The sequence below is a fragment of the Megascapheus bottae genome, unplaced genomic scaffold (genome assembly GCF_031878675.1).
Source record: "Megascapheus bottae isolate mThoBot1 unplaced genomic scaffold, mThoBot2.hap1 HAP1_SCAFFOLD_40, whole genome shotgun sequence".
Taxonomy (NCBI): Eukaryota; Metazoa; Chordata; class Mammalia; order Rodentia; family Geomyidae; genus Megascapheus; species Megascapheus bottae.
The window spans coordinates 2234391-2262148 of NW_028327715.1; the positions used below are offsets into that span (position 1 = coordinate 2234391).

The 27758-nt window shown below is 38.2% G+C and overlaps 1 protein-coding gene across 1 annotated transcript in view; it reads right to left on the reverse strand.

The window, feature by feature from the left end:
- LOC150039320 (protein unc-80 homolog) overlaps positions 1-27758 on the reverse strand; it is a 99593-nt gene that overhangs the window by 66147 nt on the left and 5688 nt on the right. Inside the window, 13 exon segments of the mRNA XM_090327823.1 lie at positions 4190-4362; positions 6259-6355; positions 8121-8227; positions 9388-9596; positions 11073-11171; positions 11897-12063; positions 15155-15303; positions 17895-18042; positions 20490-20636; positions 23876-24235; positions 25192-25460; positions 26758-26898; positions 27513-27729. Coding sequence (XP_090183949.1) covers positions 4190-4362; positions 6259-6355; positions 8121-8227; positions 9388-9596; positions 11073-11171; positions 11897-12063; positions 15155-15303; positions 17895-18042; positions 20490-20636; positions 23876-24235; positions 25192-25460; positions 26758-26898; positions 27513-27729 — 2283 coding nt within the window.

The window sequence follows — 27758 nt, forward strand, 5'->3', positions numbered from 1 at the left end:
AATATACACACATAAAAGTAAATGGAAAAGATAAAATATGCAATGGAAAACATTATCATGTTAAAAACAGTTGTTCCTGAAAGGCAGGAATCAGAAAAATTAAGCATTAGTAGAAAGCAAACACAGGAAACAAAAGCTAAAAATGCATGTAGAAGCAGAAATATGTGAAAGTGTAAATAATCACAAGGAAATCCTATCCCATATTAATAGCTATGAACTTAGTTGTTACTCCTGCATAAATGACAATTTACCCAAAATATTCCTTCCATGCAAGCACAAAGGACAGGCAGTTACACTTCCCCTTCTCTCAGGTTGCTTGCCCAAATTCATCAGCACTTTAATTTCTCCATTTTTCCATAGTTGAAAAGCAAATTCAATGCATATGATTTCCAGTTGGAAATAATGTCCTATTTTTATTATTATGTTGTATACCAAGAAATGAGATTAAGAATGCAAAGGTACCTTATAAACTATCCAGGATAATGGACTTTTATAATTATTAACCTTTTTACCACCTCTGCCAACTACTACCACCTCCATAGCCACCATCGTCTTTATCACTGTCATCATTATTACCAACAATACCTTTATTCAATGAGCAGAGTCTCCCAGGTCCTGACTCACTGCCTGGTAATGTGTAGGATTGGGGTTTGTAGACTTTGACTATTTCCATCTTTTGAAATTTTGACTTCTGAACTATGCACATAGTACAGCATTAATCTACAGTCAGAGTCTCAGGTGTGACATGGACACTCCTCTTTGCCCACCCACTGCTTCAGTCTCATGCACACTGGCCTCAGATAAATCTGGTCTGGTGATAAAGAGCTCATTACTTCCCAAGGCACAAGACTCCTTCCGTAGACATCAACATCAATCTTTCCCCAAGGCTGGAGCTCTCCCACTTGAGCCTCAGCACCACTTCCAGCTTTTCCTATGTATGTGGTACTGGGGAATTGAACCTGGGTCTTTGTGCATGCTAGGCAAGCATTCTGCCACTAGGACAAACACCTGGCCCCCCTGAAAATAACTCTTTACATATAAAGACATTTCTTTATAAGCAGTAAGACTCCCTGTATTTCATTTCTTATATATGAAATTGATAAAATTGAAAAGGTCAGATGGGCCTGAGCAGGATCCACAGGAAAAGTTTAAGAAGCTAGTGGTCTGGTAAACTCTCTATTCAGCCTTATTTTGGTAGATAAATAAGGAAATGAGGAAAATACTATTTCTATGAGTTCCAGTTGAATGTACTGGTTGCAATCATGTTCCAGTGAGGAATAAAATATACTTATAACTAGAAATTCTTGTATGGAATCTCTGGAAAATGAAGAATATAACAATGAGAAACCATATAGGTAGGAGATAATTTTGATTAAAAGGAATGAATGACAATAATAATCCTTTTGATAAACTGTATGGTGCTAAAGTAGTTGTAAATGGAATCAAAAGACTGCTCTGATTATAGATTCAGTATTTACTAACTTATGTGAGCTTGAGCAAGTTAGTCCTTTCATGTGGGAGATATGGGGATAAAAGAGGAAGTCCCTACTGTTACATGACATCCAAGAGACTCTGTTATCAAAGTAATCATCAATCTTCCTCCCAGCGTAATCTCCACTTACTTGGAAGCTTGTATCAATTCTGTCCATTGAGATGAACAATTCAAGTCCCATCATGTTTCATTTATTGTCAGCAAGTTTTTTTTTCTCATGGATAAATATCTTATATACATCTTAAAAGATTTCTATGTAAGAGATAGATATGAAAGAATTCTCTTTTTTATATAATCCATAAGTATTAGTAAAACAATTCCAATTATTTGAAGAAATCCTTTCTAATAGGCATGTATCTGTTAGGTGGAACTTTTAACATTTTGATTTAGTGGATGCTACATTTTCTCTTTAAGTGGGCTTTTGTTGGGAGGCGTTTCCTAAATTTCATCCAGTTCTAAAAGAATGTATGAAGAATGTGTGGTGTGAATCTTTAAAACTGAAAATTTCTTGTATTTTTTCTTTCATGCGCTCTTCATGCAGTCAGATGGTAGGAACATTTGTTAAAGAATGAAATGCTTTTTGAACTATTAAAAATCATTCTCAGTCTTAATTACAAGAGACAACATATATTTAAGTATATTTTCTACATCTAGAATAGTCATTCTAAAATATTTAAATAATCTTTTTGATAAAGTACATAGTTCTAAAATAGTTGTAAATGGAATAAAATGACTGCTCTGATTACAGGTTCAGTATTAACTAATGTGACCTTGAGCAAGTTAGTCCTTTCATGTGGGGAATATGGGAATAAAAGATGGAGTCTCTACAGTTACATGGCATTTACTCACAGGCAGATTTCAGCTCAAGTTTTCTGAAAGCCTTCCAGTGAATGAAGGACACTATCAACTCTCATCAAGTTTGTTTATGGAACAAATATCATGATTCCATCCTTTACCAATTTGTATGGCGGTACCTACACAGATTTCACTTTATTTTTCTTTTGTTATTTTATTGGTGGGATAATGGATAGAGGGGTTACAGTTACATTCATCAGGTAGTAGGTACATTACTTCTCACACATTGACACCCCTCCTATGTTTTTGTTCCCGTTTTGCTCTCACTTCATTTTTCGATAAGTGGAAATAAGGTGTGTTATTATAATTTTCCTTAATCATAGTAGGCAGTTGCTTCAGCTATTGGTACCTTGCTTGTCTAAGCCAAGTGTCACAAAACTTTAATCCTAAAGTTATGTGACACTTATTCTATATATGCTTAATTGGTTATTTGAAACTGGATAGGGCAGCGGGGAAATCAAGATGAGCGGGGGGGGGGGAGGGAAATGGTGACCAAGACATGAGAAAGGATATCAATGTTTGTGAAGTAATACACCTTCTATCTGGTGAATATAATGTAACCCTTCTATTAATTACAACAAAAATATGGAAAAATATATCCTCTGCAAGGCAGCAATACATCAATGTTATTCTGTTATTCCACTGTCTCCTGTTACATTTCCTTCCTTCCTTTCTCCCTCCTTCCCTCCCTCCCTCTCTTCCTCCTTTCCTCCCTTCATTCCCTCCTTTCTTTTGTCCTCTCTCTTCCTCCCCCCACCCTGCTCATCCTGAGTGCTGTCCTTGAGATTGTTTTTGCTCAAAGCTAGCACTCTACCACTAGAGAATCACATTCAAACTATTGAGTATAAAACATGAAATTTGCTGTTTTATGCATTTATAGAGGCCTAAAGTACATTTATCATAATATAAATCTATTGTAGTTGGTTTTGAAATGAAAATGAAACTTTATTTACTTGCTATTTGTAATCTAGTGTGTATGTAGTAAATGAAGAACTTATAACTTAAATAAAGGGAAAGTCAGAAGTGGAGTTCTAAAGTTATATGCAAGTCTGGTTTACCTGATAAAAATGCTTTTTCAGGCCGGGAGTTTGGCCTAGTGGTTAAAGTGCTTGCCTAGCATGCATGAAGACCCGGGTTCGATTCCTCGGTACCACATACATAGAAAAAAGCCGGAAGTGGTGCTGAGGCTCAAGTGGTAGAGCTCTAGCCTTGAGAAAGTCCAAGGACAGTGCTCAGGCCCTGAGCTCAAGCACAGGACTGGCAAAAAAAATGCTTTTTCAACATGATCCATGTGATATGTTTTTCTGCCTTACATCTGTATCATACTACCAAATATACAAAGACCCTCTTTCAATGCATTTCAATTGATCCTGACATCAGATTTGTTCTCCAACTGAGACATAATGAAACAAAGATTCAGAATGTGAAGGAATAACACATGGCTCACTCAGTAGCTAATGTATTAGTAGGCACTGTGATGAGGGCTTTCTAGCTCATGTCTCCTTTATTCTAGACTTATATAATATAATAAGGTAGATAAAACAGTACTATTACTAGTTTGGCTATTTTTTTTACAAATATTCAGCCACTAAATGTCAGAGCAGGTTCAAGCCAAGCATTCTGACTTCAGAACCCTTTCACATACTTGTACCCATGTAGTTACATATTCTGCCAAGCAGACCAAGCTCCTCCTCCATCTTTCTCATTTTACCACATCTCTTTCCTCTATGGTCACTAATTTTGAATAGAAAAGAAACTAATGCATAGTTCCACTGCTGCGTGCAAGATTTGGGGGGAGATTCATACTTCTCTATTAATAGAAATAGTCTTCCAGTGACTTACCAAATCTAAGGCAGCAGCCAGGATGGACGCATCAGGAATTGTCCCTGGCTCACAACAGTTTAAGAGAAATTGGAAACGTTTCATGCCTTGTCGGATGGCTCAAAGATTCACCACATTTTTGCTTTTTCCATCCTCTTGGTTGGGAGAGAGATGATCATCGAAACTGTGGCAGCCTATAGGGATTGTACCATTGTGGAGGAATTTGAGAGAAACAGATGACAAAGTTTAGAAGAACCACAAAGATTCAATCAAATGTTCTCTGTACTATTGGCCTGAAACTTTCTCCGGCACATCCTCTCCTTCCTTCTCACTTCTCAAAGGCTTCATTTCGACACAACTTGACTTTGGGGAATCTGTGAACCATATTGTATAAAAATGGAAGATTTAACCTAACTACTTAAATGAAGGGTCTATTCATTTTGCTAATAGGTTTTTATATCAGTAAGACAAGACCCCCTTGGTCAATTTACAACCTTTCCTTTTCTCACCGAGAAGTAATTTCTATAGCATATAGTCAGGCTAGCTATGGTAGACTCAGCTGAGAAGGTCCACACAAATGAATACTTACTTATTTCCTCACCAACAAATCTGACCTTGGAGTTAGGATGAGAGTTAAAAGAACTTCTCAGGTAATGATTCTGATGCATGGTCATGCAGAAACTTCTAAAATTAAAATGATCAACTTCCAATGTGCCTTACATTGCATTGGAACTGAGAACAGATTATTGTTTTTCCTATAATGCTTTCTTGGATATCATATTATTATATCTGATCTGAAATTGCATAAGGATCATGTCTTCCATAAACAAAACAATGAGACTTGGAAAAATGTATCCCTTCAGGTAAATTGCTACAAAAAAAACGGTAGAAGGAAAAACAATTAAGAGAGCTAGTTGGTTTAGACTCTGTTGATTTCTTTCCTGGACAAGAGACTTAACTATCCCTTAGTCAATGAAAAAATACAATTTATTTATGAAATAAAGATCCAATTATGGATATATCAAAGTTCATCATGCTATTCATTCATCTGAAGAACCAGTCAAAGATAATACAAATCACCTATATGATCTGAAAAGGGAATATATATATTATATAAGTGTATATATTATATATAAATAAGTGATATATATATATATATATAGTCTTTTTTGTACCAATCTAAGGCTTGAACTTTGGACTTGGATTCTGCCCCCAGCTTTTGTGCTTAAGGCTATTGTTTTACCACTTGTGCCACAGCTTAACTTCTGCTTTTTTTTTGGTAATTAATTGGAGATAAGAATCTCGTGGACCTTCTTCCTTTTGTAAACCATATTGTCTACTTAGAAAACACAGACAAAAAGCAAGCAGGATGATATTGGAACTAGATAAAAGGTAAACCAAAGAAAATTAAGGGGTTAGCCAAAAGACATGAAAAGAGAAAACAGGAAATGCTCATAAGCATTATACTGTATGTGTGTGTGGGGGGGGAGTGCCTGTTTACATGTGTGTTGTTACAAATGTATAGCTAGCACAAATGAATCAAGTTTATGGACAAGTATATTTTTGATTGTGTGGAAGGATTTTCTAACAATTAAAGCTATCTAAATAGGATGTCATAAACTCCCTTCAGCAGATGTGTGTAGAAGATGGATGGACAGATGTCAATAGTGAAAAGCAAAATTCCTAAATGGACAAAAGTGGTTGTATAAATGGTTCAGTAATTCTCATATTTAAATAGGAAAACAGAAGAGCTGTGTTATATTCTTTGCAAACCCACAGCCCACAGGAAGGAAGAGAGAAACCTAGTAAGACTTCTATAAATGTCGGTCCAATCACATGGATACTAGAGAAGCCACAGAGTACAGATCCACATGGATACTAAAGAAGCTGTGGAGAGAAGTTGTCAGGGAAACACAGGCGAAACAAACGAAAAGACAAAGAGAAATAAAATGACCACTCTTCAAAAAATGAAAAGAAATTTAAGTAAAGGGCTTCAGAAAAAGAAATGTAATGAATATCGATCATTTAATGTAAGAAAATTTTGTTTTTTAGCAAAATTGAATGAAACTCTTAGCTTGTGTGACATTTACCAAGGCGCTTGAGGAAATTCTCCTCCTCTTCTCTTCCATTTTCCATTCCACTCCCTGGTCCCGCTTCAGAAAGCTTCACAGGACTAGTGAACTTGACCTGAGAAGAAAAACAAAGCCATTGGGTAACTAAATCCAAAGGTAAATCTTTGTTTTAGATTAACCCTACACTTGAAAGCTAAACTGTTTAGAATACAAAGATAGCTTCATTCTTCTGCCTCATGAATCTGATCAGTTTAGTTAGCGTGGTCTCTTCATGTGCCACAATAGACACCCCTATAAGTGGAAGGAGGATCCAGGGCAGAGACTGAAAACTGAAAAATCAGCGTGATGAAAACAATATAGTGAACAATTGAGATTTTTCTCAGAATTTAATTCTGATAAAGCCCAAACTCATTTACAAATAGAATTCTACCATAGCAGAAAATCAGATGAAAATGAAAGATGAACCAAAAGGAACATTCCAAGTTTATGAAACAAATGATAAAGTAAACTACAATGAATGTGCAATATACTCCTTTCCTAAGCCTTAATATGTATTCTTGATGTTGACTTTATGCTAACAGTCCTCAAAACATTCGGGGCAGAAAGGAAGTTCATAGTCACATGAATTCCAATCTCTTAGCAGAATAAAGGTGATATAGAAATTACAAGATTTCATAAATGTTCAGTTATGTGTTTACATTCTTTCCATAACCTCAATGCATATAAAACAGACTAGATAGAAGAAACAGGTTTTCTATGTACACAAGGTCATATAGGATGAGACTAAATGAAATGAATTCTAGAATATGAAAACAAGAAGTTTATCTTGTGTGATAGTTGTTCTCAATGTACTATGTCATTTCTCTTCTCTTTTTTGCCCTTTGGTTATTCTCATATTATTACTGTATCTGACTTGGTTACCTGGTATATTGTATATATGTTCATTTGATTATTTGAAATAGGAAAGGGAAGGGGAAAACAAGATGATTGGGAGGGTGGGGGAAGGAAACAGGGACAAAAACATGACAAGGGGGTGTCAGTGTGTGAGAAGTAATCTACCTATTACCTGAGAAATGTAACTGTAACCTCTCTATACATTATCCCCAAAATAAAACTTTAAAAAAAGAAACTGGTTTTACTGAAATTCAAAAGAAGAATGTGACAAATTATGCATATTGAAAAGTAAGAAGGTCAAAGAGTAGGCCCCAAATCATGTACTGGGAAGACACTTGCAGGAAGTAAATTCCACTGAGAATCATAGTCCTTTTCAAATCAGATGCTACTGTGGTACTTGATAGCAGCATGAAGAATACTTGGTGAGAAAAGTCATTGGGGGTTCTTGGATAAAGAAACAATGACTCAGCTGTGCCAAAAGCAGTAGAAAGTGAATGAATGAATGGGGACAAATGTGTTTTAATCTGTGAAAGAATCACTATACAATCACTAGATCCTCAGAAAGGAGCTTGAGATGTCAACCATTTCACATGCATGTTGGAAGTTGAAAATGAATGACAACACCTCCTACCATCTGCATTTTTCTGCTTATAACTTGAGCGCCTTTTATCTTTTTCTTTTTTTATTGTAATGGGCAGAGGGGTTATAGCTATATTCACCAGATAGTAGGTATATTGCTTCTCACATAATGATACCCCTTCTCATGTTTTTGTCCCCATTTCCCTCTCTCCAACCCCTCCCAATCATCTTGAGTACCATTTTTCTATTCCCCTACTTAACCATCCTGGTTTCCCTGCAGTAGTCTAAATTTCCCATGTTGTCCTTGAACTCTTATTTATCCCCTGCAGGTTTTTAGCATTTCCCAGCCCTGACAATTTTCTCTCAAAGAATCCAACCTTCCCCTAAACAAGTAGTGTTCTGTTTACCTTAGAACTTTGCCTGATGAAGGACAGACGGTCCACAGAGCTGATGTCCAAGAGGTCTTCTACGCCATCTGCCAGGCCTGAGAGGGAGGATCGTTTCAGCCAGTTTCCTATTTAGTAATTATTTAAAGAAATGACACTGTTAGAGCATTTGCTCCCAATGGATTAAACAGAAATGTCAGCATGTGCTTTACAAGCAATGAAAGTTGTATGGCTTTGATATAACTAGAAGTGAAAACAAGTTGTTTACAGTGTACATGCTTTGAATCAAAATGTTCAGGGTTAAACCATAAAATTAACACGAGCCAGTAAGACTAGGACAAAAAAGAACCTGCGCCTCTATAGTGCATAGGACAACAATTTATCCACCTAGCCTTAACAATGTGTGTAGCACCTACTCAAGATGATTCCTTTTACCTTCTGAGTTTAATTCTCATAGAGTACAAACTCAAATTCATGAGTAGTAAGCCATGCACATTATTTTTGAACATCTCCACAATGTCTATTTGCTGACATTGGACTCCTAGGTAGCTTACCTGTGGTTTTTCTCATCTGCGAATGGGCCCTCCAGTGTGGTATCTATGTAGTCATTTATCACAAAATATTTTCATGCTTGTGTTACTCTCCTGTTCATCAGCCCACGTTGGCCATGAAGGGATCCAGGAGGGAAAAAACCAACTTGACCTGCGAAGTCCCCCAGGTTCAAGCCTTCCTATCTCTATTGTTCTACCATATTGCTATGACTACTCTTCTCCTTGTTCTGGAACTTCCGGTTCCTTCCATTGGTATCTTGGTATCTTTTTTGTCAAATGTTTTTCTTTATTTCTAAGTACTTTGGAGATCTTATGAGTTCCCTGATTCCTACCCCATTCTGTCAGTTCAGGACTCATTATCGCACCCTATCATAGTATCATATGGATTCTCCTCACCAAGTTCATAGTTTGTGGCTATAAGAGGTTAGTTACTTTTGCTTGTCCTAGAAAGCATGTTTGGCAAAGTTACGGGAGCAAAGTTGCTCACTATTGAAGCTCTGATATCCAGTGGCATGTTAGCACACAGGAAAACCATGCAGTAGGGATTCAGGCAATATCTGCAGAAACAAAGGAGTGGGTGGATGAATGGGTGGGTAGAACAGTGCACCTAGGCATTATGGCCTGAAAGCTTTTGTTTCCTGAACTTTACCATGCATTGCTGCATTTTCATTTTGCAGTGATTTAATGACATGACAAGTAGGAAGAGAATTTATAAATAAATACAGACATACTTTTACCTATGGGTAGCTTAAGCTTCTTCCGGAGGGAAATCCTCTGGGACCTCGAGCGGGCACGCCTGTCAGAGGTGTTCCCCGAGTGAGCTGTGGTGCATTCCGAAGTGTCCTGCTCAGACTGGCTGCTCGTGTCACTTGCTGCACTCTGGGATTTGAACATTTTGCGCCAGAAATCTTTTCGCTCCAGATTGCCCCCTTGCATTTGTTCATCACTGAAAATACACAGGAGATAACATTAAATACCTGACAACTCTTGAAATCCTCCTACATTTCTCTTGGACCTCCTGCTAACAGTAAGTTAGGCAAATGTTGCTGTGATCTTTGACAGAGTGTGGGGTGAGATCAAGGCTGACTGTGAACTCTCTTTGAAAATAGCCATGGCTCAGCTGTTGAATGGAGATGTTTTTTTGTTTCAGCTTCAATAATAAAAAGAAATAGACTCGGGACGGGAGTTTGGCCTAGTGGTAGAGTGCTTGCCTAGCATGTCACTCAGACCCGGGTTCGATTCCTTGGTACCACATACATAGAAAAAAGCTGGAAGTGGTGCTGAGGCTCCAGTGGTAGAGTGCTAAGCCTTGAGAAAGTCCAAGGACAGTGCTCAGGCCCTGTGCCCAAGCCCAGGACTAGCAAAAAAAAAAGAAATAGACTCAATATTCTTGCAGAATCTAAACTGCAGTATGAGTCACAGTATCACAATATCACAATAGCTAAAACATTTCAATTGTATTTAAATCATCAGTAAATATTTAACTTAAAAAATTGTTTTTGGTGTTTGTCCTGTGGACTGAATTTAGAGCACAGACACTGTTTCTGAGCTATTTTGCTCAAGGCTAGCACTCCACCACTTGAGTCACGGTGCCACTTTCAGTATTTGGGTGGTTAATTGTAGATAAGAATCTCAGGAACTTTTCTGCCCAGGCTGGCTTCAAACCATGATCCAGATTTCAGCCTCCTGAGTAAATTACAGAAACCTGGGTAAAATGATATCCATGTTTTAAATACTAAACATTTCTCTTGTAGGTAAGTAGTTCCCCTAAAAGAATGAATAGGAATAAGCTGGTATAGAACTAGGCTGCAGGATTAATGTCCATAATATTCCTTATATATTCTGGAGGCACTAATTTAAATATGCTTTTGATTTTGCAATTATGAAAAGTGTCAAGAAACTGAATGAAATGGGTCCCAGGAGAGGATCCAATACAAGGGAGTGGAGACTATATTTCAGCGAAAACCGAGCACTAGAGTTTACCTTCCATCCTTCCTTTATTTATATTTGAAAGAAAAGTATCATTGAACATGCTGATGGTCATGTACCCACTTAAAACAAATTGTAAGTGACTCTTAAGAAGAAAAGGGATGGCACTGTTGCTCTACCTCACATGCACACTACTTTTTAAAGGTTCATTTATGTCTAGCACTGTATGTGTGACACAGAAGAGGACAACAGAGGAGATGGGAATGCAGTGAAAGATGATTTTGGTGGTGGGCACAAAGCTGGCTTTTCAGCCTGGTATAAAGATATTCACAGCATCGAGGGCAAAATATAAAGAGAAGAAGCAAAGGGACAACAGATGAAAACTAAAACTGATCAAACAAAAAGCAAATACAGGTTCAGAAAATCAAATTTCCTCTAGTGTGAAGTACTTAGCACACTGCCTTGGTCAAAAAGAAAAATCACTGCTACTTACTGCTCTGGAGTCTGTAAGGGGCGACCAGACATGAAGCTGTGACATTCCTCAGGAGCAGAAGATGCCTGGCCTTTGTCCACAATGATTCCAGCCTCTGACCTGTGGGAGTGGTACATTTCACAGTCACAGCAATCAGGAGCAGAAATACCACTTCTACTTCATCTACTCACTAAGCCAAGCACTTGCTAGAGACAGACTACATGGCTAGCAAACCACTGTCACCAGGAGTCTAGGCTGTAGGTAAAATGTACACTATCAGGTGATTCATGACAATGTCACCTTAGCAGATGAACTGCCAGCAGGATTTTGAATTCAGAAGTTACTTTTAATTATTGCAACTTGTATCTATATACAATGGCCATAAAATAAATATGTACTTATGAGAAAAACTCACAACATGATTCTAAAAAGCAATGTGTCTTTTGCCACATTTAGCATGTCGCTTACTGAATTGATGTGATATGATAATAATAATGGCTTTTCCTTTCTGGATAAAATGTAGATTATGTATAGTGTATATAACAAGGCATTAACAAAGTTCACATTTTATATTTCAGAGCTATTATATTGATTTTTGTATAAAAATTTGGGAACAAACAGCTCTGATGTGGACAAAGGAGACAGTTATTTAACATGAAACACATGATTCTTTTCTAAGATTCAATGGCATCCCATCTGTGATACCACATAGAAAAGGTAATGTTTTTAACATTCTATTCTGAACTTAGAGTACACTAAAAAATACATAGACCATATGATGAAAAAATAACATTTTAATGATACAAGGCAAACTTGATAATAATCAGAAAGATCAAGTGTCCAACCTTTTACTGCCTGTAGGCTTAGATTCCTGTTCATTCTCTTCGACCTTTCTCCCTGGAGCTAACTTTTCAGCACTGTCAAGTAAAGCACTAAGGGCCACTCTTCTGAAGACATTCCCATGAGATTCTTTGATAAACTGGACCAGTTGATGGATATCACAATATAATCCCTGTTTAAAGGCAATAAGAAAGTTTGGGGAAGGAAAGAGAGTTGTGTGACCAGTTTCCAAAAGAAGAGAAAGAAAAGAAATTCCTTAGGTTTAGAAGAGCATTCAGGATCTCAAACAAATAGGAATTGCTACTGTTGAGAACAGGATACTAGTTCTTTATTATTGCTATGGCAAAACATTGTCAGTAGTCCTTGGTATGAAAAAAATGGTGACAACAAGCTTCATATTCAGAAAGAAAACTACATCGCTACCATGACATGTGTTTGTTATTTAAACCACTGGATTCCCAAGCTTTAATTTTCTGTCTCAACTCTTCCTTCTGAAGAGATATAATAAAAACAATATATAGAATTGTGTTTAGACTTGAGATTTCAGTCTGCGCTCAGCTTCTCAAAAATCTTGGCATTGTTACAGCAAAATGATAAGTTAACTAGATACTTCGAACAAAGGCTGATTAAAGGATGATTAATTTTGCTAGACACATTTAGCAAATACTGAGCATGAACTTAATTATGAACCTATGATTTATGCACAGCTATTTGTATGCAGTAATATATTGGTGAACTAGCATTTATAAATACATGAAACGGGTGTTGGTGGCTCATACCTCTGATCCTAGCTACTTAGGAGGTTGAGAGCTGAGGATTCTAGTTTAAAGCCAGACTTAGAGGAAAGTTTGTGAGATTTCAATCTCCAAAAAGCTGTAAGTGGACATGTACCTTACTTGGGACAGAATTAGTCTTCAGAAAAAACAAACAAAAAATAACCTCAGGGATAGCACCAAGCCTTGAGTTCAAGCTTCAAAACCAGATTACTTACCTTGATAGCATTAGTATTTCATTTTTGTTTGTTGGCTTGCTTGTTTTTTGTCAGTCCTGGGGTTTGAACTCAGGCTCTGTGCACTATCTCTGGACACTTTTTGCTCAAGGCTAGAGTTCTACCACTCAAGCCACAGTACCACTTCTGGCTTTTTCTGAGTATATGGTACCAAGGAATTGAACCCAGGGCATCATACATGCTAGGAAAGCACTCTACTACTAGGCTACACTCCTGGCTGATAGCATTAGTTTCAACAAACTTAAGACCCCTGGCAAAATTATGTTCATGATCTTTAGGAAAGAAGAGTTCCTGAGGATAGCATGGAGAGTCTTTGAGGGGCTATGGTAAGTGGGCCCTGTGCCCTTCATTCTGTTCTGTAGTAGCTCCTCCATGGGAGAGCAAAGATCACAAAGAGCATACATAGCCCTGGAACATGGCAGAGATCAATGATCGGGACCCATGGACACTCCTGAGGCTCTAAGTGTTTTTCTAAGGGAATCTTTATACTGCCCAGTGGAGTGGACAATCCACAAGTGACTGAAATTCAACTTCCAGCCATTCTGGATGAATGGCAGTTCAGGGTCAAACTCATATTTATATAAAGAATATTAAGAAATACAGTATTCTATCCAGGAGGTTGTGGATAGAGATTTATAAGTACTCACATATTAACTTTTAAGTTACTTCTTGTGATCAAAACGAATGCATATACATTGCCTGTGCTACAGTCAAGGTCAAAGTCCTTAGGTTGGCTGTGACCATCAGCCAAAGTAAATTCCATTTGGTTTGTGGTTTTATTCCATTTATCTAAAGGGTATCATTTCAATAAGTGATAGTTTAAAAATAAAGTCCTTCATTTATTAGCAGATAAGCAAGCAATCCACAAATGCCTGGGGAATGATTTCTACTAAGCATAGGATCTAACAAATTGTCAGGATAGAAAAATGTTCCTTTGCTTCCCCCAAAAAAACCTGAGTTCATCTATTCATGCCAGATTTATCACCTATAATTGACATTTAATATCACAAAGCCCAATCTCTTTGATAGCACTTAAGCACTAACCTTTTTTTTTTTTGGCCAGTTCTGGACTTGGGCTCAGGGCACTGTCCTTGTGCTTTCTCAAGGCTAGAGCTCTACCACTTGAGCCTCAGCACCACTTCCGGCTTTTTTTCTATGTATGTGGTACCAAGGAATCGAACCTGGGTATTCGTGCATGCTAGGCAAGCACTCTACCACTAGGCCAAACTCCCGGCTCAAACACTAACCTTTTATAGCTTAGCTTTTCCTCACACACTACTAATGGTTTCAGTGAATTAATCAACAGTCTTTTATGTAGAGTAGTTAAAAGATCACAGTACTCACTAAAAACCAGACCAAACCAAACCAACTTCAGCAGTATATTATTTGCATTAATTTAAAAGTGCCTATGGTCTCAAATAATGCTTTGGGATAGCAACCTTTAATATTTCATGCACTAATAAACTGTACTCCCTCATTTCTCAAAAATATATCTTAAAATTGTTTAACCAAAGGCTATGAAACTGTTGAAATGGAAGAAGATGCTAAGTCAATCTGAAGATAGGATAATGAGCACAAAGGAAAAAAAAACACTGAGGGTAGAGTTCTACTTTAAGTTACTGAAGACTGTGGAGGAAATGGATATTGTTTCATATATTTTTTATTGTAATTAATAGAAGGGTTACATTATATTCACCAGATAGAGGGTGCATTACTTCACATACATTGATACTCTTTCTTATGTCTTGGTTCCCATTTCCCTCCCACCACCCCCGCCCCTCATCTTGTTTCTCCCCCTTCCCTATCCGATTTCAAATAACCAAATATGCATATATACAATATATCAGATAATACTGTAACAATATGAGATAGCCAAGAGACAGCAAAAGAGATGAGTGATATAGCATAGTACATTAAGGACAACAATCACTCATTATATGGCCTTTGTTTCTATGTCCTGGAGGTCCTTTCATTTAGCATCATACTACATGGCCTTCTGTATCTAGGTTTTGTTTTATTGTAAATCTCTTCTAGGAGAGCCCAATGTTTCTACTGATTATGATAATTAAGGGAAATCATTGTGCCTATGTTCCTTTGAGTCTGGCTTACTTCACTTAATATGACTTTTTCTAAGTCTTTCCAGGGAAATGGCTATTTTAACTTTAAGACTTCAGTCTCTCTTTCATGTAGCATGATGCAACATTTCTCTAAAGCAGAGGCTGAGAATTGTGGGAAGAATGGGGGAGCTTCTCACCAGATTCTCAGGGCTGTGCAGTTCGTGTGCTGTTGAAGTGCAGCGCGTGATGAGGGATTTAAACATGGCACTGACGATAATACCCTCCACGATCTGGGCTGTGGATTTGTTGTCCACCGTGGTGAAGTTATTTACAAACCCAGCCTTGTCTGGAAGCAAAGACACATGATAAGAGAACATTTCTATTAAGCATCATAATGAAAAGGCAAAGGAAGTAAGAGCTTGGTACTCAAAAATGGTGATGTGCTGTCCAAAATGCAGAAACAGACATAAACCTCTGATGGGAGGATTGCTATACAGACTGGGAGATAAATGAACAAGTCTTCTTCACAGTCTTTACTATGATACAGTCAACTACATTTGTGGAGTCTTGATTGATACTTCTTTCCAGTGAGTATGTGCCAGTCCTGAGCCTTAAACTCAAGGCTAGCGTACTATCCTGAGCTTTGTTGCTCAAGACTGGTGCTCTACCACTTAAGCCACACAGCTCTACTTCTGGATTTTGGGTGCTTTACTGGATAAGAGTCTCACAGACTTTCTTAACAGGGCTGACTTTGAACCACAGTCCTCAGAGCTTAGCCCCATGAGTAGCTAGGATTACAGGTGTGGTAGAGCGCTTTCTTAGCAAGTATGAGTCCCTCTGTTTGATTCCTTAGTACCACATAAACAAAACATAAGTAAAACTGGTTTTTAAAAATTCAATCATCATGGAGGGATGAATTTGGTGAAGAAGATTGGTTTGGTTTTTCAGTAGACACTGTTTAGTGTGTCAGAGTGGAATGAAAGGAGACCAATCACAAGAGCAAGGTAGTAAGCAAGAAAATGCATATTGGACCTCTACAGAGGCACAAGAAAACCCATGTCCTGCTGAGAGTATGCCCAGAGCTGGGCATGTGTCTGTGGAGAGGCAAAGCCATGGCCTCCCCAGAGCCACCCTCTTCTAACCCAAGACACATGGAACGTCAGTGCATGATTTAAGGCCTTCAATCTCCATGGCATTCTATGCTGTAGAAGCTTCTTCACAGGGGACATAGGCACTCTGGCCTGGCCAGAGGGTTTCACAGGGTTTGAGAGCACGTGGAAACTATGGGCACATGTACCTCTATAGTTGATCAGAGAGAGAACTGTGTCTGTCATGTCATTATGACTCATGTCTATGTCTTAATAATCTGAGGGAGGAAAAAAAATGAGGATGAATAGGTTGAAGTAATTTTCACAAGTATGAAAACAGAACAATGAAATCTGTTGAAGCTGTTTTAGGAGAGGAGAAAAGAGAGGGTGGCCAGTAATAGAAGGGGTAAGATTGATTGGAATACATTACACACATGAGCGAATGCCAGAATTAAATTCCTCCCATAAGTAATGCATACTCATTTAAAAATCTTTTATTTGAAGAGGTGAGAGAGGATAAGAAAGAGTAATAAAAGAATTTGATCAAAGTATATTATATGCAACTATGGAAATTCTATAATGAAACTACTTTGTATAATTAATATATGCTCATGAAATGTGTACAAAAATGTTACACTGTTTGCAATCCTCTATTACCTGTGCCATTAACAGAGGATTGCCTCTAGATTTTACAATTAGAAAAGAAATGCTTTTGTCTCTGTTTATGGTACCTGTTTGAAATAACATTAAGAAAAAGAAAAAATATCAGTTTATAATTAATCATTTCTTTTGCTGATCTCAACTATAATCTTCATTTACCTCATTGTTTTTAAAATTTATGGTATTCTTAGCTTAAAATGATTTTAATAACATAATCCCCATGGATTCTACAGATGAACAGTATTTTATCTTAATATGATGATATAACAATGAAGCTTAAGATATACCAGAAAGATAACTGCGTAATATCTATCAGGCATGTCTTCATGACAAATTAATCACTTACTGTTATTTATTAATGACATGAATAATAAAAATCTATCCTAAGATATATTGCTTCTTAATTGCTACTCTGAAATATGTATTTTATTCAACTCAGGCTTCAGGCCTCACTCTCAGTGCATTTGTATCTGAGTGATACTGAAAGGACTCTGTGATTCACAAATGCAGGTAGCATTTACTGGCTTCCCCTCATATCTGGCACTGTGGCTTAAGTGATAGAATGCTAGCTGAGCCAAAAAAGCTCACGGAAAGTACCCAATACTGAATTCAAGCTTCAGAACTCTCTCTCTCTCTCTCTCTCTCTCTCTCTCTCTCTCTCTCTCTCTCTCTCTCTCTCTCTCACACACACACACACACACACACACACACACACACACAGTTTTCAGACCTACAATATTAGGTCTATGCGTAAATTTGTGCTAATCACATATTTTTAATTCCTACTTGATTTTGTGAAAGAAAATGTCTTCATTTTGCCTAGCATCTGTAGTTACTCATTTCCTATTCACTGAGCTAATACATATATCCTTTGTGCCCCTCATCCTTCATCACTGTTTTTGAAGAAGGAGCTCCTTATCAAATTTCCATTCACTGGAATAAGTTACCTATTCAAGTAAGGTAAGGAATTTCATGAGAGCAAAGTGTATCCCCCCAAATGATCAGCAAATATCTTTTCCTTATAATCTCTTATGTATGCACATAATACATGCACACACACACGCATGCCGTCATGCACATGTACTCTTTCTTTCTAAATTCCACTAATTTGATGTGTCCCTTACACCCTTCCTTGTTTTACCTCACAGTGATTTGCTCCTAGTGCCTGTGTAGGCATCGCATTACTTACTGTCAGTGACTGGCTCCATACAAAATCCTAGCAAAGCATGTAAGAAGTCCACTACATTATTGAGAGAGTCCTTGTTCACATAGTCCCTCATGGTTTGCCGGAATTGCATCTTATCTAGCTTGTATAGTTTAGTGAGGCAGTTCTGGGCCTGCAATGAAGGGAGAAAAGTGAAAAAGTCACAAGTACCAGCTTAAGCTACCATCACCCATAAATCAAAGCCTTTAGAAAGCCAAGAACTCCATCCATCCCCACTGGCTGATGCCAGCCAAGCCTGCTGGCCCTTCTAGTACAAGTAAGAAGTGGCCAGACAGACTAGGCAGCCTGAAGGAATTTGCACTGTGAAGAACCACCCAAAAGCTGAACATTGGGTCTAGTCCTAGGAAGAGATTATCTCTTCACCAAGGTCAAGATTTTAAGATTGCATTGAAAACAATTCAAGGTATTACAGTTAGGGGATAGAATTTTCAATCCATGCTAAACAAAACAAAACAAAACAAAGAAACCTCACAGTCTCTGCAGTGGACAAATGCAAGCCAAGCCAGTACCTAGCTAGCTTCTTTGAATAAGGTAGATTTAATGGAAAGAGTGAAGGAGGAGAGTAGGAGGGGCTAGTCAACATTCCCTCACGTGGACAAGCAGAAGAGGTCCTCAAAACAGTGAAGAGTCATTTAGGTCTAACTTATTTATGTGACTGCACTTACACATTAAAGTGTGGTATTTAAACCAAAGCTGGCCTCTGGAGTATGAAAAGCAAATCACCTTTGGCTAGATCCTGCTACTTAAAAAAAAACCCAACATATTCTATGATCCAACAAATAATTTTTCTACTTGCCAAAGGAAAAGGGAATGATTCTCATAATCAGAAATGACAAAATCATGATCACTGGCTGTATAAGGCATCAGATAGAGTGCTCTGATGCTGCCTGAAAGCACAAAGCACCTGCCAGCCCTCTCTTATTATCAAAAGAAAAAAAAGCCCAGTTGTGTGGATAATGTCTGTAATTCCAGCTACTTAGGCTGCAGATGTGAATATCACAGTGACTGCCAGCTAGGACAAAAACTGAGCAAGGCTCTCATCTTAATAAGCTTGGTATGGCATTGCACATCTGTGACTCCAGTTACATGATAGGAAGCTAGGCTGGCCCAGGACAAAATAACTACAGCAAAAAAGGCTGACGCCATGGCTCAATTGGTAGATTGCTTGCCTAGCTAATGCAAGCCCTTGTTCTAACCCAAGTTATGACAAAAAAGATAAGACATTAGAATGGAACTCTTCCTACAATTACCCAAAAGATAATTTTAAAAAATTAAAAAGGAAATCTGTAACAGTGAAATGGGGAAATGGCAGAAATCTCTGGTCTGAGGGAAAAGGCCCAAAGAGCAAGAAAGGAGGCATAGGTGGAGAAGAATCTCACTTAGTGAGGATAGGAGAGGAATAGAAGTCACATTGAGGAGGCAGAATTAAAGTCATGAATTACATAACATTTGTGCTCGGGTGGAAGCAATGTAAGCTCTTTATTGCCTTGCTAATTAATATTTTGACTTAAAAATTTTTGGCTTCCAAATCTAAATCTTGATGAAAAACATATGACTTTAGAAGTTAGTTACAGTGAATAGACTCCCTCATAAATACATAGTAAACTAAAATGACACAACATAGATAATTGAATAGATAGATAATACATTGAGCAAGAAACCCAGCATGCTTACACTGTGTGAACATGTCATGTCAAAACCTAACACCAAAGTGAAACAGGCTGTCATAGATGTTGACATGATCCTAAAACTCTGCCAAGATATGCCAGGGGGTCTCCAGGATTCCAATTCTTATTTTCATTAGAGTGTTTCCTTATAATTGTAGCTCAAAGGTTCATATGAAACCAGTCCCCCCAGCATAGGCTTGCTAGAGGGGGGTTATTACTCAAGTCAGTAAGGAAAGCTACAGACAGTGGAAAAATTTGAAATCCTATTGTTCTATTACAAAAATGTAATTGGCAACTCCCAGAACAGAGTTTCAGGTTTCACACAGCTCAAGGGGATGTGATTTCAAATATCTAGATGTCCAGGGTCATTCACAAGCAAAGCAGCCAGAAAGCAACTGGCTACTTTTATAGTCCAGTTTTGTCCCAATAAGGGCCATTTTCCCACAGTGAAGTAGAAACAATAAAGTCCAAAAGTTTGACTCTTTTCTCTAATATATAGTATATTTCTACATTATAGACAGATGATTTAAAAAATCCTTGTCACAGGACATCTGAAACTTACGACATGTCTTTATCAAAACCAAGTTCTTTCAAACCAAAATTCAAAGTTCCTTCAATTTTAGTTACATATGCATCCCTTGACCAACTAACTGGAGATTGGTCTCTGTTAGACAGGAGGCAGAAGTGTTTTTTGCCAATTAAATTTTCCTAAGTCTGAATTTTAGGTGTCTTGAGACATTTGGTGGGAATCTTCTCACCCAAAGACAGCATTTATTGTTGTATGAAATATAATATTTTTTTCTGGGAATATTGACCCTCATTGTCAAAGGACTCATGCCTCAACTGGAAGGAGGGAAGGGGGAGGAAATGGAATCTACTTTAATTCTCTTACATTCTCTCGGAATACCTGGTGTCTCAGACGATCTCCAGAGAGCCCCCGATGTCCTTCCCCACAACCATAGGCACATCCCAAAGACTTCACTATTTTTATGAGCATGGTGAGAGCAAGCCTATGGTTGCTTACTGGTGTACTTTCATCCTAGCACCACAATTAGAAAAAAAAAGATGTCTGAGCTCCTTTTATGCAAGGGCTCTCTGGTATAATTAAATAAAGTATACATGTTCTACAGTGAGCACCTACAATTTAAGGGATGGAACTAAGTTCAACAAACAAAAAAAGAAAGCTATGCATTCTGAACACCATGTAGTGGTTTAAAAAAATCTGAACCACTTTCTTGGAAGGCATCCCTTTAAATCCTAGAGAGATGATCAGAACTACCTAGAAACCATGGGATGATCGGTGATGACAGAAAATAGAGTTTGTGAGAAACCACCCTCATCAGCAGGCTTCTGAATGCCAAGCTAGGATTACTGCTAGCTTTAGGGGACTGGTCAAAGTCTAAATCTTGAAATCCTTCAGTGATTTTTATTGAGGATTTTTAGCTGTGTATACTTTCACTGTATTACAATACACATGTATAAGCAAAGTGAGGTTACACGGAACTTCATAATCATTCAGCTTGACTCACCCTTTGGCTTTTGCAAAATGGACTATGAGAATTGTGACATCCTTTCTCTTGCCCGTGTTAATTCGTGTGAGCAGAGAACATGGCTCCCCCCAAAAGGAACTGCCTTGAACTGTTTCCAAAGAAGCAAAAGGAAGTTGTTGCAAAGGAATGATGCTGAACCCAAGGTGAAAGAGTCAATGCCTTTAGTAAGTGGCAGTCAGTGCTCCCAGCTACATCAAGGTGTCAGTATATACCATACACCTGAGATTCCAACTCCTGCTCTGTAATTGATATGATGCTGCAAATTAATTGCAGATGGTGCTGCATACATTAACTAACTTTTTATGTTTTCTTTTGCTCATCTGCAAACTAAGGCTCCTGATAGCTGCCCTTCCTACTATAGGTTTTCTGAACAGAACAAACAAAATAAAAACTCAGAATTTCTCTAAATTATAACAGATATTTCCATCAGCCTTATGATCATATCGGCACGTATACTGAGACCTCAGAAGAACGTGTGCTACAATGTGGGCAGGGTATAACTAGATACTACCCTGTGCCTTAATGAGGTAGAATAGGCTTTTCTCAAGTTCATAGTTGGTCCTTTCCTCGTCTGTAAACTTAGGCAGTAGAAGAAGTGCTAGACCCTAGAGATTCTCCCTTCAGAAATGAAACATGTCTTCTCTTTGCTATGCAAAGGGTTGTTGACTGACATCTCTGAGTAGAGTTTTTCTCCCAGCTACTCAGAAGGCAGAGATAGGGAGGATCATAGTCTTAAGCCACAGTCTCATCTGAAAAGCATATGAAGTAGAAGGACAAGGGCTGTGGTTTAAATGGTGAAGAAGAATTTTCTAAGAGGTCCTTGGGTTCAATCCCGCCCCCTACAAAGACCCATAATATTAGCAAAACAAATTTTCACCATTAGCACTTCTATCCTTTGGAGCACATTTAGGCAAATTTTAAAGATATCTTTATTGGTGGGTGAATTAAAAAATTATGAGACCTCTGGGTAGATGTAGTCCTTTGTGGGAGGCTCTATGAGAAAGCTTAGAGTGGATCATAGTCCTCACTGGTCTTTTTCATCAAGGGTCACATGTACTAATCATTATATCCTCCTTCAAATTTCTCTAGCTCTAAAAGCTCTTTGTAATTATCATTGGAGGTTTTATTACTTTAAAGCTTATAATGTCCTTGTGATTTAGGTCACTTTCATTGGAGAAAGGTATAATAGGCTAGAGAAAAAAATCAGAGATATTAAATAACTGTCCAGACTCTCTGTACAAGATAGTGGCCAGTAGTGGCCAATATAGGATCAGAAACTAGATCCTCCTTTTAGTTCTAATCAATTCCTCATGATTATGGATAACGAGGTTGTAAAAGTAGATTCATTTTCTAATTCCACTGAAAATAACAGATGGTTTTAGGGCAGAAAAGAGCTTTGTGAATCACAAACACAAGAACTCTTTGTACTAATTTTTTTTTAAATTAACCATAAAACATTTGCTAGTTTGGAGCCCACATAATCTGACTGGAAACCTCCTAATAATCAAAAGTGATAATTTTCTTCAAATGAACATTTTAGAAGTGTCAGGCTATAATACTACGATAATATCTACATATGACCTTTAACTAAAGCAAGAAGGGGAAAATCCTAAAGAAAAGGCCAAGAAACCCAAGAATATTGGAGCAAGAATATTTGGATGAGAGGCTGTGAATTTTAGGAAGACATAAGTATACTACACTAATTAGATTTGCACTAATTAAATGCCAGTGGAACCAGAAGGAGATCAAGAAGAATATGTGAAAGAGGAAACTCCACAGCACTTATCCTATGTCAAAATATGACATCGTTTAAGGGAAAAATGAACAATTTATAGTACTTATAATTCATGAAGGGAGTAGAACTCTATGCAGTATCATCTTCTACTTGTAAACACTTGACATGATATGCAGATGATTAGTTGCTAGAGATTCAAATTTGTTGTCAATTTCAGTTTCTGAACAGCATTTTCCAGCTAAAACCTCAAGCTGACATTAATATGTGTGTCATAAAATTAAGCTGTGGCAATTTGCATTTAAGTCTCAAAGCAGGATGCAAATTCTTGCTAAGTGGAAAGAGCATAACCTCATGCAGGTGGAGTGAAATTCAGGTTGCCAGGAAATGAGAGAATGAGGGTTCAGGAATAATCAATGAGAAGAAGGCCAAGCCTCCCGGTGACCTGAGAAGAGTAAGATTGGCAGCTGTTCCCAGGCTGAACCAATGCTAAATCAACCAACCAAGTAATTATGTCAGCTACTTCCTTGCTTTAACTGTGGTTTGATGTTGGTTTTCATACACTGAAGCCTTAATTCTTGATCTGCTCATATTTAGAGATGAACCTACAGGTGATTAAAATATTAAAATTACATAAGGTCAGATATTTTTTTCTGTTCCCAACAGGGTTAGGAGTGAATAAGAGACACCTAGTTTTTCCACACTCTTCCCCCATTCTGCACATGCTCAAAGAAGAGGTCACATGAGCACTTACAACTGTCTGATAGTTACTTATAAGCCAAGAGTGAAGCGCTAGCACCTTGACCTCCAGCTTCCTAAATTGTGAGTTAGAATATAGTCTCATCTGTTTCTACCTATGCTTGCTGAGAAATCCTTTCTCTACCTATCATCACTTTCATGCTCTAGGAATTAGCTACAGTTCTAGGTCAAAAACTGTTAGGAAAGGAAATTAGAGGTGAAATTTCATGAGGACACTGAAGGTAGGTCAAGTCATACCTTCTCTTGGTTCTTATTCTTCTCATAAGGTCCACCTCCACCTCTTCCTCCTCCATCACTTCCTCCACTTCCTCCATCTCCACCTCCTCCTTCTTCTCCTCCACCATCTCCAGCTCCACAAATTGAAGGACCCCCAAATCCACAGGTGGAGCTTCCAGAGACCGCTTTGAATTGGAAAGTTCCCTCACTTGGTCTCTTTTCCACCATCTCATTTTCCTTGTTTTCACTCTTTTTCCTGTTCTTCTCTACACAGGGCACAACACCAAGCTGAAGCAAACACTCCACAATGTTTAGTGCCACATCACAGATGTGAGAACTGATATCATGGTTAAGCATGAGATAAACAGCTTTCAGAAGGACCTGCAGAAGGCAAAGGTAAACATAGTAAAGTTAAGTGGCGCTCCCTCTTCTGCTTAACCCACTTATCTAGGCCTGAGTTCTTCTGCTTAACCAACTTTTCTAGGCCTGATTTCTTGATGTTTAGCTCAATTGGGCATCAATAACACAGGCAAGGTTCTACTTTTAATCTAAGTCGCACTGGGATATTATATATGAACTTAATATGGAGTAAAATCACCAAGACAACTGAGAGCATGTATTTATGCCACTTAAGTTTCTCAAATCACAGTTAATGTGGAAGCACATTTCACTAATTTTTTAAAATCCAAGCATTTTAGTCCTCTGTCATGCACTTTCCATAATGACTAAAGAAAATGATTTTTTAATGTGTCGAATAGAGGAATCGTTTCTCAGTTATAATTGGATAATTATTTACCCTTCAATTTTAAGTACATAATATTTTACATGTTTAAATTATAGTCCTTAATCAATTATATTCTCTTAAATTATATGCTTAGCCTGATCCCTAATGTGCAATAAAAGTCTTGGTGAAATAGACTTGTAAAATATAACAACCCTTTTATTTACTAATAGCAATATTCAAGTTAGACTTTCTTTAGGATACAGCTTAAATCTTTTAAGAACTTCTGTTCATTTCTTGTAGATACCCAGTATATTCATACTGTAGGAAAAAAGAGGACTTAGAAAACACATACATACAAACACACACACACATGTATATTTATGTGTGTATATTTGGGACTCACAATTAAAAATATAATGGAATATTTGAGAAAAAAACAAAAGGTGAGTCTGATGGTTGGTATACTTGTGGAGTTTATTTATATAGGTAGCATCTTCAACTTAGGATCCAGTATCTTTAATCTGCATGCCCACCTTCTAGACCCTTGCAAAAATCATACTAAAGAGTCAGTATCTTTCAAGCCTGCATAAGAAAAACAATTCTTGCTCCTTACAGAAAGATCAAGCATGCCATTCTTGTGAACGAAGTTGTTGGTCCCATCAATGTGCTCTGTGTCCTCCAGGTAGCTGTAGTTTATGCAGGAGTCCGTGAGGCTTCGGGGCAGGTTGGCGCATGCCAGAGGTTCATGAGGCATTTCGGGGATTGGCACCTGGCTACAAAGCTTCCTCATATGCTCACTGAAGAAGTCTGCATAGCCTACTTTGAATGATGCCAGCGTGGTATTGAAGGTCGCAACTGTGATAGTGGAGATCTGGGATCGCACTAACAAAATGAAAGCAAGGTCTTATTTTTGTCAAGTTAGCCTGCTGCATTCGTCAGACAACTGAACTATTTAAACCATGAGCACATAGCTGGAGCTTTAGTAGATACCTGACTTCCAGTTTTAAGGCTATCCCCGACTCCCTTGGAACTGCAAGAGTTGTTAAAACTATGTAATATAGGATAAATAAATAAAGGGTGCTGAAAAATCTAAGTGAATTTATTCTTCTAATCTTAGTTCTACAGGGAGGCTGAGATCAAGAGGATTGCATTTCAAAACCAGCCCAGTCATTTAGTTTGAGAGACCATTTCTAAAAGAAAAAGCCAGGCATGAAGGTGTATGTGTGTCATCTCAGCTACAACAGGAAGCATAAATAAAAAGGCTAGCAGGGCAAAAGTAAGGTCTTATCTTAAAAAGTAACCAGAGCAAAAAGTACTGGGGGCATAGATCAAGTGGTCCAACACCTACCTAACAAGCAAAGATAGGGCTTATAAAATATTTTGTGTTGATCTAGTGGATTGAGGAACAACAAACAATAATAAATCCTTCTTTAGTTGAACACCTATTAACCCTAGCCACTTAGAGGCTGGGACCTGAGGATTGCAGTTTTGAAGCCAGCCTTGGCACTAACATCCATGAGGACCAGCCAAGTCTAGAAGTGGAGATAAGGTTCAAATGCCTTGAGTGAAAGAGCCAAGTGAGAACATGAGGCCCTGAGTTCCAGGTCCAGTACTGATACCACACACACATACATACACACAGGCATACACACACACACACACACACACACACACACACACACACATGGCTGTTCTTTGGCTAAAGGTAATGGAACATAAATCTGTGTTAGTAACTAACAGCTGTCAGTCAACACTTGGGATACAGTTCAAAGAAAACAATTTGAACTATGTTCCTGTGAGTGCATAAGAATAAGACAAAGAATCAACAATTGTGTTAAGGGATGGAGCACCTCTCAGGGAATCCTGGCAGAGACACGCGTTTGCTTCCTGAGCTGAATCAGAAGCAGTCTGAAGAGGAGCAGGGAAACTCTGGGGACACTGATGATGTATATGGCCCCAGAGGACATCCGAATCTACATGTTTTCCAAGATCTCCTCTAGTGTGGGCCTGTTCCCTCTAGAAGTATGGTATCCATACTGTAACATCAGTTACCTTTTGCTACAAAGCCTGTGCTAAGAATGGCCAACATGCAATATAATGTATGAGTTCAGGTTTCCAAGCCATACAAAGATGCCAAGAGCAATGAAAATGGAGCTCAGGAGTAAGAACCAGCACTCACCTTCCTTCACAGTGTTTTCTCCATGGCTGTTGGAGTGGTCAGGCAGGTCACTCACCAAGGTGTGATGAGAGTGTGAGTGCCTGACACTCAGGCTCTCCATCTCTGTGGCTGCATCGGAACTGCCTCTCCGGGTCAGTTTTCCTGGATGAACAAGAACACAAGAGAGTTACAAAATCTAGAAGATCCTCATTTAGGAGATTTTTTTGTCTTTCCAGAGGACAGCAATGGGAAGACATGAAGAATAGCGTGAGGCAATGGCCCAAATAGTAGGAATAGAACTTGGCTGGGGAATATTCAAGGTCAAGATGTTAGAGGAAACTGTGATCAGGTCAACTCCAATCTAAACCAAATGTCAGAAACCATCTGTTGTGCCCAGCTAGCTTTCAGCTCCTGATTTTATTATGCCCTCTATAAAAGTTGCTTCTTTCCTTACTTTCCTTATTAAATAACATAGTTAAATACAAGCTTGTCTTTAGGTTGCTAAAGCATGAAACAATGTACAAAACCCTGTAAGGGTTTCTGCATCTAAGATAATGGAAGAAATAGGGTGATTACCTGAGCATAGAGAATTCTTACATAATTTAATTAATCACGTGATGGCACAGCATTATTACAGCACTAGGAAATCTACATTGGATTCAGATTTCTTCTTTGAACTGTTTATGGAAGATCCAGATGTGCCAGGTTAGCTCTCAATCAAGATTTCTAAATAAGTCATGTGAGCTCTGCCCTGCTTGGAAAGCCTCTGTGATTACCTAAAATAGTGGTCTGCCAGCCTCCTTTTTCAATGCCACGCCTGTCTTCTCCAAGCCCAGAGAAACTTCCAAAGGAGAATGTGCTGCACGTTGGGGACACATCCAAGTGGTCCTCGTGAAGCAGGAATGGCACACCCATTCGTCGTGGCCTCCTCTTCCCTGTAGGGTGATATGGAATGGAGCCTTTCCTCTCTCGGTCTTCCTTTCGACTCTTGAACTGAAACAAGACAAGAAGGATAGGTAGAG